General features: G+C 36.3%; 1 protein-coding gene across 2 annotated transcripts in view; it reads right to left on the bottom strand.

The window, feature by feature from the left end:
• Positions 1-13,632, bottom strand: part of LOC114655771 (E3 ubiquitin-protein ligase RNF43) — a 477,555-nt gene that overhangs the window by 12,959 nt on the left and 450,964 nt on the right. For both annotated transcript variants that reach the window (XR_007935634.1, XM_028806995.2), the window contains exons 3-7: positions 5,726-5,800; positions 5,272-5,409; positions 4,646-4,747; positions 1,666-1,836; positions 1,268-1,370 (exon numbers count right to left, since the gene is read on the bottom strand). Coding sequence is in view for 1 of the 2 variants with exons in the window: in XM_028806995.2 (XP_028662828.1) it covers positions 1,268-1,370; positions 1,666-1,836; positions 4,646-4,747; positions 5,272-5,409; positions 5,726-5,800 (589 nt within the window). In the remaining variant the exon portion in view is untranslated. The remainder of the gene's footprint in view (positions 1-1,267; positions 1,371-1,665; positions 1,837-4,645; positions 4,748-5,271; positions 5,410-5,725; positions 5,801-13,632) is intronic.

Genomic DNA, 13,632 nt, shown 5'->3' on the forward strand with positions numbered 1-13,632 from the left:
CAAGATACAAGCATAACAAGATGAGTTATTAAAATGTAATTTTTTAATAAAATATCTAAGCCTCTAACAAACATTTATTGAATTAGCAGTTAAGAGGCTGTATTATTTGCTTAGTTTATACAAATTCTAACAATTGCGTATCTGCCTTTTTTAATTTCACCACCAGTTTATCAGGTCAATTCAAGAAATATTTTATAGGGCAAATTAACAAAATCTCAAAAGAATTCAATGAAATATAATAAATATAGGTCAGCATGGTGGTTAGCACCACTGCCTCTGATCTCCAGAGCTCTGGGTTCACATCTTGGTACAAGGCATGTTTATATGGAGCTTTCTGCATAATATTTTCTCAAAATACATCTGCTCTAGTACTTAAATTACAAATATCTAAATTATCTTAAACTAATCTCACTTACAAATTATAAAACATATTGACTGTAGTGCCATGCTTTAAAGTATAAATGAACCTAATGGGTGCATGTGTGAATGCACAATACAGTATACTGTGCTATCTATGCTGGCAACACACACAACAGTAAAATAAACCCCACCAGCATACTACTTCACCATAACTGCTACAGTGTGCAATTTTATTTTAGAAATCAAAGTGCATAACATTACTATGGCTCATTATGAGTAGTGAAGGCAATTTTTAAATATAAATGAACTCTAACACTATGGAGGAATTATAACTGGATCATGTCCTCAAAATGTGATGAGCCTTATCAGACGAGGTTTTGTAGATGACATATGTAAAAGAGTGTGCGCACAGCATTTTTTTTGAAGTTGAGAAAATCCAACAAACTGGCAGTGTGATTCTGAACTTGAACTTCAAATGCAGGATCTCCTGCATGAATGGGGTCTTGACTCTTTGTACAAATGTGATTTTGGCCTAAATGTCAGTCAAAAGCTATACTGTATTTCTGGTTTTAGCAGAAGGTAATGCTAAACTGTTACGCATATTTCTGATTTTAAACAAAAACAGAAAAAAAGATTTATCTGGTATATTGTGTAGTGTAAAGATCATCAGGAGCAGTTCCTGCTGAATGTAGTTCCCTCCCTAACAACTAGATGTCTCACTTGATTCATTCATTTAACTCCGGCTCAAAAAATAAGATTCAATTACTACAATAATGTTAAATAAAATTATTTAATAAAAAAATAATCTAAACAATATATAGTAGTTGCTAACCCTCAATTAATTACATCTTAAACCATGATTATTATATTTTAAGAGCCTCATTACCCGTACAAAGAAGCCTCTTACCCATAATATTGTACATGCAAAGTGGACATGTACGTTGTTGTAGCAGCCATGGGTCCACACACTCCTTATGGAATTCGTGACAGCATGAAATGACTCTCAGGTCCTAAGCAAAGGAAAATAACCCAAAAGTTTGCTTGATGTATTTAACTATGAAAACATGCAAAATGCTGTCTAATCACTTAGAAATGTTTACTGCAAGAAGATATATTTGTAGTCAAACTTCAATTAATGATGTCCAAAATGAATAAGCAAACTATGTCTATATTTTTGATCAGTCTAACTCAGATTATTTAGGACATTTAATATGTTCAATAGATTTACTACAGTATATTCAGCTCAAGATGGATAGATAGACAGACAATCACCAAACTGGTTTCATGCATGCATTTTCCACATACCTGTCCATCAATGAAGTCCTCCAAGCAGATGGCACAAACAGGCGTGGAGTTACTGCTGCTTGCAGAATCCCAGTTGCCCCTGGATCGCTGATTTCTTGCACGGCATGGTGACCTATATATGCGAGTTTCCAGGCGGCTGATCGCACGGACAGTTTGTTGATTAATAGAATCCTGAACATACAGATAAAGTTTAGTGAAAACCGAATGTAACTTAAGGAAAGTTGCATGATGATGGCAAAGATTCCGTGAAGGACTGGCATTTAGACAATGATGAGGAGCCTTATTATAAATGCCATACAGCTTCATAGGTTTTTCATTTTTAGTTTATTTAAAGCAGGATATGTATTCTTACATTTTAAATTTCCTTTAAATATCCAAGCCAATTAACTTGCAATAGCAATAACAACAATAATCAACTAACGTATTTATTAACTGTTTAAATACCAGATACAAAGTTATGTGGCCAAAGCTCAGTAAAAAAAAGTCCTGGATGTCTCGTTGGAGGTATAAACAGGATATCAGTATTTGTGTTGAATCTACTCTTATAAAGATATACCTTTGCGGTGTTATGTACTGTACCCTTAATACTCTACAATTAAAAAACATTTCTAACTTTAGCTTGTCAGTTTAATTTGAACTATTTACAACTCCCCCAGAAATATCATGTTTGGATGCAGAAAAAAAACTTTTGATAGAGTCAAAAGAAACTATGTTTTCACCACACTGTACAGGTTCAGGTTTGGCCCTCATACAGTATTTTCTTCATGTATCAAACTACTCTATACTAGTCCAGAAACATCAGCCCATATTAATAACATATACTCCAAATTCTTTTAATTAGAACGAGGTACTCAACTAGGGTGTCCACTATCACCAATGCTTTTTCTGTTAGTAATTGTGCCATTGGTCATTCATATCCAGAAGAAACAAGAGATAAATAGGATTATCAGAGAAGAATCCAAACAGAAAATAACACTATATACTGATAATATGGTGCTCTATATATGTGCTCATGATCATCTCTACTGTTAGTCTTAAACATGTTAGGGTAATTTAGTAAACTTTCTGGATTAAAAATTAATCTGAATAAAAGTGTGGTTTTCCCATAATCACATCTAGCACATCATATTAGATTCGACAGCTAGGAGTTCATAATATCAAAACAGTTTACATATCTGGGATAACCATCACAAGTACATATAAAGATCTCTTCCAATACAGTTTTGGAAGTACCATTGACAAAATCAAACAAGACGTTAACAGATGGTACACTCTACATCTCATCTTAGCAAAAAGAATTAATACTGTTAAAATTAATATCCTCCCTAAACTGTTATATCTGTTTCAGAGTAATGGACCTGGTGTAAACAAATAATATTTTAAGATTTCATTAGTTTCAATGATAACATTATTCATTGAATTCAAAACGGCCACAAATTCAAAAGGCAACTTTACAAATATCTAAAGCAGAAGGTGGCATGGCACTACCTAACCTTCTGTTTTACTGCTGGGCACTAAATATACACACAATAAAAACAAATTCATGAATACTCATAGGCCTAGCTTGCAATGGAAATCAAATCCCTCTCTAAATTTTCCTGCTTTGTGCTCTACTCAACATTAACTATCGTCAATTTACCAGTAACCCAGTTATCCACCCAGTACTCAAAATATGGAACCAATGCAGGATACCTTTCAAGGTAGAAGTGCTTTTTTCTGTTGCTCCTATACAAGATAATCATCTTTTTCAACCTTCTATGACCTACTCAGTATTTAACTCACGTAAACCACTAGGAATTAAGACATGTACAGATCTTTATACAGACAATGTTTTTGCATCTCATGAAAAAATTACACTCCAAATCTAAGTTCCCAGCTACAGACTTATTTTCCTACATGAAAATTAGAAGAGGATTGGAAATAATTTCCCCAAATTTCCATATCTCAAACCCATATCAATCCCAGAAACCATACGGGTTAGTCTCGACTCAAAAAGCATTTCACTAATATTAATATATAAAAATTATTTTAAAGATCTACACTTCAAAGATACTACGGAATGGTAGGAAAGTGACACTTCAGTTGGTGTCTCAGAAAATGTGTCACAGTAATACATAGTACACAATCTAGTTCTGTATGCGCCAAACTGTGCATAATTTACCTAAAGGTCTTTAAAAGATCACATTTATGTTGTTTAAAATTGACCAAAATGTACCCAGAGCAAGACCCAACCAGTGAGTGGCCATATGTTAAGAGAATGATTAAAATCTTTATATACACCTCAAAAAGCCTCAGTGTTACAATCACTACTAATCCATTAACGGTGATAATTTGGTGTAATCCAGGATGGAATTAAAGTACATAAAGTGAATCTGACTGTAACAGCCTGTACCACAATAGTAGCATGCAGACTTACCTTGTTCAAACAACCTTCTATAACTCAGTGGGTAAGCTAAATTCCAAATTATTTTAAATCCGAAAGTAATCATATTCACACTTAAAAAATATGTCCAAAACTTTTTAAAATCATGACAAGAATTCATTAATATTATTTTAAAATAAGCATGCTGGCCCTGCAAATGACTTTACAATATATTTAATTGCATTTTCATTTCTCAAACAAAAAAACCTATATCTCTCTTCTTCTTTTAGATGGGGGTTAAGTCTTACATTAATTTATTTATTTTACTTTTTTATATTAAATTCAAAGTAAACTGTTTGGTTAGTAGAATTGTATTGTTCCAGTTTTTAAAAATAAACTATGTAAACCTTGAGATTTTGTAAACCGTGATGGACAGCATTCTCCAGTTCTCAAGAGTTCCATGTATGTATGGAGTCATACATTAACTATATAACCAGAAGCTTAATGTTAAAACAGCATATATTCTATTATACAATTGATAAAAAAAACCAAAAAGACAAGCAGTGTTGCTTTTTTTTGTCTGTGTTTATAAAAAGTTACCATGAGTGTCATTCTTACCTGATTTGGATTTGCTTTACACTTTAAACGACAGGCAAAGACCAGAATGATAATTAAGACAGTTGAAACTACAGTGAACAGAATTACAACATCGTTGTGTGCCTATAAATTAAAAACAAAAAAGCAAAGAAAATAAGTAAGTTAAAACTTTCAATTGCTCTCAGCTCACTGATTTCTACTCTACAAAAATAAATTTTGCATTGAGTTCCACTCATGATGTTACTGAAAAATCTACTTCTTGTGGCATTTAAGCCTTTGTCATCACTTTTTAATGAAAGACAAAATTGTCACATTCCTAGCTGTCATGTCATTTGATTCTTGTTATAAAGGAGAAGACTATTCTGTAGCAAGGAGAAGCTTTCAACAAAACACAGGAGAAAACTGAGTACTGCTCCATGCTTTGATACATTCTGGCAAAAGCTTTTTGTTAGAAGTGCTTCTACTCACAAAACTGCAGAAGGGAAAAACTGGTGAGAGGGAAAAACTGGTGAGTATGATATACAGTATATCAGTTATGATACACTGTAACTGGTGAGACTGACGCTGCTTAATCAAGAAGCTGTCATGAATTAGTGACTGCTAATGTCTAAAGGATCAGCTAACACATTATGTTTTTGGTTACCCACCCAGTTGTCTGGCTCCTTCTTTGGCTCAATTTTCACCATGGCTTCCTGGTTGTTGTTAACAAGCTCCATCAAGGTGGCAGCATTCTTAGCTTGGACCAGTACCACTGGCTTCTGTAAAAGGTCATCAGTCTCACGAAGCTTCCAAGTTAAAATGTACAGAATAGCAAGGAAAAAGAGGGAGAAAGAAAACGACAGACATCAGTATACAGTCGACTGCTTGTCTTCAGTTGTCTGACATTACACAAATTATTAATTTTACCAGACCACCATTGATAATAGAACAGTAGAACTGTAAGTGATTGTAATAACCACAAATGGTCAGCTTCCCTAGTCTGGTTTTGCGGGATTTTGTAGACAGATTTATGAAAGGCTGAGAACCTGAGCTGTCCCCACACAATTTCAATCAATGACTGATGCTTTAAAAGGATTTTCAGATTATTAAAATGGTGGTTACCTGGTCAGCTGCACTTGCATCATCAGTGATGTCAAAAATGACCGCCTGAGCCCCACGGTGCAATGCCAGCCGAGCCTACAAGAAGTAAGCAGAAACAGGGAATGAAATTCAAAAATCAAGCACTGTGGGTTTTTAAATGATAGAGAGAACAGAAGTCAACTTAAGAGTGTGAAGGTGACTGCTGAGGTGTAGATTGGGCCACTTACTGAGATAGACATCTTGTACATCAGACACACACTTAAAAATGTTATTATGTAAAAATTGCTCTTTTCACTGCACTAAAAAGAAACTATGAGTGAACACAGATATCAAGGACCTTAACAGCACACAAAGACAGGCTGTAATACCGTGGAAGTCAAAGGTAGCACAGACAAAACAAATTACTCTACTGTATTAATTTAAAACATTCATAATTCTTTTCTCAATAAGCAAGTAAAACAAGGATAAATGTATATCTCAAAACATCTTTCTATACGTATGCATGGCTGAGCATAATTTTGCCCAGTGTCCACAAGAGGGCAAGAATGTCTGATGAACAAATGCAACAAAAAGCACAAAGAAAAGGATGCAAGGGTTAGAATATCTGGTGAACAGACTTTCCTAAACACACAATGTGAACGAAACAGATAGACTTACCATTGTGCCCATTTTACTAAATAGATATTTTGCTGTGCTAGTTTTAAAATATTACAGCAAAAAACATTTAAACTGTTGGTCTAGGATTTTGTTTGTTGAAAAGTACCTTTGAATTTTTAACTTTAAAGGACTGAAATTTACATACATTTATTTTAAAAAATATAAATTACTGCATAAATAAAATTAAATAAATAGCTTTGCAAAACTCTACTTGAAATCATAAAAAATGTGAAGCATTGAGGATAACTTAAAAAAAATAGATTTTAGTACTTTAGAATAGAAATGAATCGCTATTCACATTTTCAGTTAATTTAATGAAACCTGCAAACTGAAAAGTAAGTACACAAGAACATGTGCAGCCTCCTTTTGCACTGTACAGAAACTCCTGTTCAATTCCTTTGTGGCAATGGTGACAACGAATTGTCCCTTTACAGTAAAAACAGTTTAATACTATGTGCTCTCCCACGAGCAAAGTCTTATGTGTGTGGAATTAAACTTGTCACTGGCACCTCTACATTCGTACAGCTAAAATTAATTAATAATAAAAATAATACTTAATAATTACATTTATGTAGAGATTTTCTCATTACTTCAAAGCACTTTACATAGACAGAGGGGAGCCACTTCAACCACCACAAATGTGTCGCACCCACGTAGATGATGTGATGGCAAATATTTTGTGCCAGTACACTCACCACACATTGGCTATTGGGTGGTGAAGGGGAGAGAGAAATAGTTGGATGATTGGGGGCTTGAATGAGCAGGCTGTGCTGGGCACTTAATCCAAAACATCGAGGGCACCCTACTGTTTTCAAAAGATGCCCAGGAATCTTTTATGACTACAGTGAGTCAGGACCTTGGTTTTATGTCTCATCCAAAGGGACAGCACCATATTTACAGCACAATGTCCTCGTCACTTCCCTGGGGCATTGGGATCCACACACACACCACAGAGTAACTGCCACCGATGGCCTCACCAACACTTCTTGCAGCAGTAATCCAAGCTTTTACTAGTTAGTCTCCCATCATAGTACTGGCTGAGCCCAAACATACTTAGCTTCAGGTGGATGACCTTTTCTGAAGCGCAGTAATATGGCTGCTGAAAAGACATTGTTTGAACCAATGCAGGGAATAAATATAGATATAACCTAAAAAAGGGACCAAATATCAAGTGAGTACCATGTAACACTGGCAATGTAATTTTGATAAAATACTTACCTACTAAAGACTGAAGACAAATATTGAACAAAATAAATGAATGGTTGAGCTCTTAGCTACAGGGCCCCAAAGCTGCACACCAATCTACATGTTTATATAAGAGATTCCCCTTTGGTGTCAGTTTTTAAATCCAGTATGCAGACTAATGACTTTAGTTTAGCATACCCTAATTAGAGCTGCTGATTAGCTTTACATATTTCATCTGTTTGTTAGCTATTTGTACAATATATAATTATGATAAGAGTCAGTCAGTCATCGTCCAAGCTGCTGATAATAGTGATATACAAAAATAGACAGTACTTAAAAATTCAACACTATTCTGATTCTGATTTCAGAATGCTTGACTGATTCGGGCACTATGAGCAGGGCAAACAGGTACTTCATTCATGTTCCAAAATTTCACTAATTCAAACCAACTCTGCAACAATACACAGAAATCCCACAATGCTCCACAGCACCCAACTGCATTATAAGTCCATTTAAAGCCCAGCTTATTGCAGTTTCCTGACTACTTGCTGACACACAATCACTTGTGAGCTACTCAGTTACAACTTGCCAAGCAAAAGGAAGCTGCAGATACCACTCATCAGACTGTATATTTTACTACACTTGTGATTTTGCTGCAGTTCAGCAATGTGAAGCATATTTACAAATTGGTTCCACGAGATGTTATGAGGGAAGCATTAATCAGGACATTAAGACAGTACACTATGCCTTTTAAGGGTAACATGAAGTCTGTTTTTGACTTCACACACTCTAATTTCAGAATTTATAGACATACTAGGGGGTTCCCCCCTGCTCACTTCGCTCACCAATATTGCCTGCGCTACGTGCAAGTCAGTTCGTGTCTCTGCCGCTCGTGTTGTGAAGAGGGGGGCTGAACGCACCCCAAGGAGAAATGGTGATACATTGGGAAACAAATAGTTTTTTTTTTTTTTTTACCTCCTTTTTGCTCAAACAGGTGCTGGCTTGCTGCTGCTGCTGTGCCGCATGATCTGCATCTCGTGCGGTACTTTGAACATTTAAAAACCTGTACAGCAGCTGTCCTATTCTTTGTCTTTTATTTCCGGCCCCAGGCGTGGTTAAATCTTTTGGCACAAAGTCTCGTCTCACGGGATGTGAGTCCTTGATATTTTTTAGTTTATAATTTAAAAACAGAACAAGAATCTGAATATCTAACAACATCACATTAAAGTTCAATAAATCCTGAAAAGAATGATACCAAACAAATATATGTAGGTTTTAAAATAAGCCCTATTTAAAGAGTGACAAAACAAGTCACATAAAATTGTTGCACAAAATCGTTGCACTTTTAGGCTTAGGATTTTATATTATATATATATATATATATATATATATATATATATATATATATATATATATATATATAGTAGATTTTCTATTGTGTGTTTGCAAGGTCAAAAAATAATGTAACAATCTCCGAATTCAAAGCTTAGAATGGGAAGCCTAGTTTAAAGGGCATTGTATCTAAGGTACTGTATACTGCACCATGTTTGGATCTAGCCTTTCTGTAAATAAGCATATTCTCTTTGATAACAGCATTTTACAAAGAAAAATTAGTTAACGGCTCTTTGGACTGACTATACTTAAAAATCAGAGCATTTACTGCACTTTCACAAAATATATGAAAAATTGATGGATGAGCTGTTCATACACAGTATAGGATAATGCCAGTAATGCTCTAAACACTGTCACAGTTCTACAATGTGATACATGGTCTTTTTATTTCTTTTTCATTTACTTGTAAAACTGCACAGTACTTCAGCTATTTGAAACATTTAAGAAAAAAAATTATTATTCATTATTCATAACTTCGTGAAAAAGGTTGGTAGAGTGGCTACTGCAGTTTCTTCACACCTCAAGCAGAATGAGTTTGACTCCTATTCCACACTCAGTGTGTGTTTCAACCACATCACAAAAAGTGCAGGTTAGGATAACTAGCCTGGTTTGAATGAGCGAGTGTGGGTGGGCTCATGAAGGGGTCTGCAAGTGGACCAGCAGTCTGTTCAGTGATGCTTCCTACCTTACATCCAGCCCTTCTGTAATAGGTTTTGGCTCCTTGCTAACCTGATCTTGATTAAGCAGCCTAAAAACTGATTATATATATTTTTTGTATCAATCTAAAAAATGATATTCCTGCATAAGCCCAAAGTGAGGGACTTGTTTTACTAAAGGATAAGGGTATATGAACTAATACAAAATACTCACTTTGCTAGGTTGCTGAACACCAGAGGAAATGTACAACATTCTGTGCAAATTAAATAAAGTGAAATAAATGTGAAAATTCAAACATATGCTCCTAAATTTGCCATGGTTGCCATTGTACTAAAGAGTCACTATGATCTTCTGTGTACATCTCTCTATTATAAAAAAAAAATCGTGGAAAGGAAAAGCAGGGCGACAAGACGTGATCTTCTCAGAAGTTCTCAGAAGGCACGTAACGGAGTGTCTTGCGGGAACCGTAAACATGAGACTTGGTGCCAAGAGATTGTCCCAGGGCCGTCTCACGGGGACGTGGAACATGAGATTCTTGCAAGACATGCCCTACTTACAAATAACAGCACAGCCAGCAAAACACTCAGTCATGTAAAGGCACGTAGCAAACACAGATCCTGTGTTCTCAGCACATATAAAGCGTATAAGGACAATACAGTGCATCTGGAAAGTATTCACAGCACATCACTTTTTCCACATTTTGTTATGTTACAGCCTTATTCCAAAATGGATTAAATTCATTTTTTTCCTCAGAATTCTACACACAACACCCCATAATGACAACGTGAAAAAAGTTTACTTGAGGTTTTTGCAAATTTATTAAAAATAAAAAAACTGAGAAATCACATGTACATAAGTATTCACAGCCTTTGCTCAATACTTTGTCGATGCACCTTTGGCAGCAATTACAGCCTCAAGTCTTTTTGAATATGATGCCACAAGCTTGGCACACCTGTCCTTGGCCAGTTTCACCCATTCCTCTTTGCAGCACCTCTCAAGCTCCATCAGGTTGGATGGGAAGCGTCGGTGAACAGCCATTTTAAGATCTCTCCAAAGATGTTCAATTGGATTCAAGTCTGGGCTCTGGCTGGGCCACTCAAGGACATTCACAGAGTTGTCCTGAAGCCACTCCTTTGATATCTTGGATGTGTGCTTAGGGTCGTTGTCCTGCTGAAAGATGAACCGTTGCCCCAGTCTGAGGTCAAGAGCGCTCTGGAGCAGGTTTTCATCCAGGATGTCTCTGTACATTGCTGCAGTCATCTTTCCCTTTATCCTGACTAGTCTCCCAGTCCCTGCTGCTGAAAAACATTCCCACAGCATGATGCTGCCACCACCACGCTTCACTGTAGGGATGGTATTGGCCTGGTGATGAGCGGTGCCTGGTTTCCTCCAAACGTGACGCCTGGCATTCACACCAAAGAGTTCAATCTTTGTCTCATCAGACCAGAGAATTTTCTTTCTCATGGTCTGAGAGTCCTTCAGGTGCCTTTTGGCAAACTACAGGCAGGCTGCCATGTGCCTTTTACTAAGGAGTGGCTTCCGTCTGGCCACTCTACCATACAGGCCTGATTGGTGGATTGCTGCAGAGATGGTTGTCCTTCTGGAAGGTTCTCTTCTCTCCACAGAGGACCTCTGGAGCTCTGACAGAGTGACCATCTGGTTCTTGGTCACCTCCCTGACTAAGGCCCTTCTCCCTCGATCGCTCAGTTTAGATGGCCAGCCAGCTGTAGGAAGTGTCCTGGTGGTTTCGAACGTCTTCCACTTATGGATGATGGCGGCCACTGTGCTCATTGGGACCTTCAAAGCAGCAGAAATTTTTCTGTAACCTTCCCCAGATTTGTGCTTCGAGACAATCCTGTCTCTGAGGTCTACAGACAATTCCTTTGACTTCATGCTTGGTTTGTGGTCTGACATGAACTGTCAACTGTGGGACCTTATATAGACAGGTGTGTGCCTTTCCAAATCATGTCCAGTCAGCTGAATTTACCACAGGTGGACTCCAATTAAGCTGCAGAAATATCTCAAGGATGATCAAGGGAAACAGGATGCACCTGAGCTCAATTTTGAGCTTCATGGCAAAGGCTGTGAATACTTATGTACATGTGTTTTCTCAATTTTTTTATTTTTAATAAATTTGCATAAATCTCAAGTAAACTTTTTTCACGTTGTCATTATGGGGTGTTGTGTGTAGAATTCTGAGGAAAAAAAATGAATTTAATCCATTTTGGAATAAGGCTGTAACATAACAAAATGTGGAAAAAATGATGCGCTGTGAATACTTTCCGGATGCACTGTACATTCTAGATGAAACGTCAACGACTAAGCAAAGAAGAAAGAGCAGCGTGGAGAAAAGAGACCCAAAAGCGTTGGAGAGAAAAAAAGGCAGATAAGAGATTATGAAAGCAGTTGAATTCGAAAGGCTCAAACAAACAATGGCGCGATACACATGCCGAGAAAGGTACAGAATATGAAAGCAGTAAAATTCGAAAGTATTGCAGCATCCCAGCCAAGTTGAAGCCTTTTTTGTTTTAAGTGACTGTTAGGTCCGATTGAGGGAGGGCGGAGTACAGCACAGAAGACTGATAGCGGGGTATAGATTGATGCGGTAAGGGGGGGGGGGGCGAGACCCGGGGGGAGGAGGGGTTGGAGAGGGTGCTAGAAAGTTGTGTTTGGGGTTACGATGTCGGCGATTGTTCAAGTAAAACTTTTGTGACATTTTATAATGTCAGTTGTTACAGTATCAAAAAAAAGCTAAAGATCGCATTAGCGCAAACAAAAGGTAATTAATCATCAGAACCAGGTGTAATTGAAAAAATAGCAGGACAAATCGAGGTCAGAAATAAAAGGCAAAGAGTGGAAAACAAAGTCTTTTCGCCTTCTATCATTCAATGCACAAAATGTGGATTTACACAATAATGGACCATACGCTATGAGAATCTGTGGTCCCGCACCAGTTAAAGCAACAACAAGTTTAATTTCAAAGAATACACAATTCGGTCAGGTGTATATTTATGATCACGGAGAAGCAATATAAATTTTAACAGGCGACAAGTACTGTACTGTATATATTCCATGAATAACATTAGACACCAAAGGAGATCATGATATGCCATTCGTATTAAAATGTTTACAGTTTACTGTGAGAATAGCTTTTGCTATGACAATTAACAAATCACAGGGACAAACATTAGAATTTTTTAGTAAAACGGAAACACTATTCACTCACGGGCAGTTATACATTGCGTTGTCACAATATGTCTCCAAAAACGGAATCAAAATTCAATGCGATCTTAAAGAAAAGGTAATTCCAAATATTGTTTTTAATGAAGCTTTAAAGTAAAAGTGCAAATAATGAAATTGAAACAAATCCATAGGAAAAAAAAAGCTTTTAAAATTGTATATCCGATTAACCAAACACAGGGGTTGGCGAGCGAAGCGAGCAGGGGGTGGAGTCCCCTAGTTTCATAAAATAAATTAATAAATAAAATAATTAAAATTCCTGAAATGCCCACCGGTTCAATAGCAATCATTAATATTTACTGAGCACACATTAGCTATATGTCTAAAAAATGCAAGATTCCTACAGGAATAAGTCATTTATTTTCCATCATGTACCATGCATTAAATTGTGGTCACAGAACTCTAATGAAAAATAGTAGATTCAATTTAATCAGCATGTTTCTTCCTAAATCTGAACTTTTAAGCTGATTAAGATTTGTTACATTGATACTATTACCATTTACATTCACCAGATGGCAACAAAACCTAGGCTAGAGTCAAATCACAAAATAAATAAATAAATAACTAAATAAACCATTTATTTAGGAATGAAGGCTGACTAAATGCTCACATGCAACTGCCGGTGCAAATAGCTCAGTCAAAGCTGTCAATGTATTGTTAGCATAGCCATTGAAACCAAAATAATACTGTGATAATATTACAAAAGCACTACGTACATTTCTTAAAAATATTCTTCTTTGGAAAATGTGCTCTAATATAAATTATACATTTTAAATATTACAATATTTTGAGACAGA

This window comes from Erpetoichthys calabaricus, chromosome 8, assembly GCF_900747795.2.
Source record: "Erpetoichthys calabaricus chromosome 8, fErpCal1.3, whole genome shotgun sequence".
Taxonomy (NCBI): domain Eukaryota; kingdom Metazoa; phylum Chordata; class Cladistia; order Polypteriformes; family Polypteridae; genus Erpetoichthys; species Erpetoichthys calabaricus.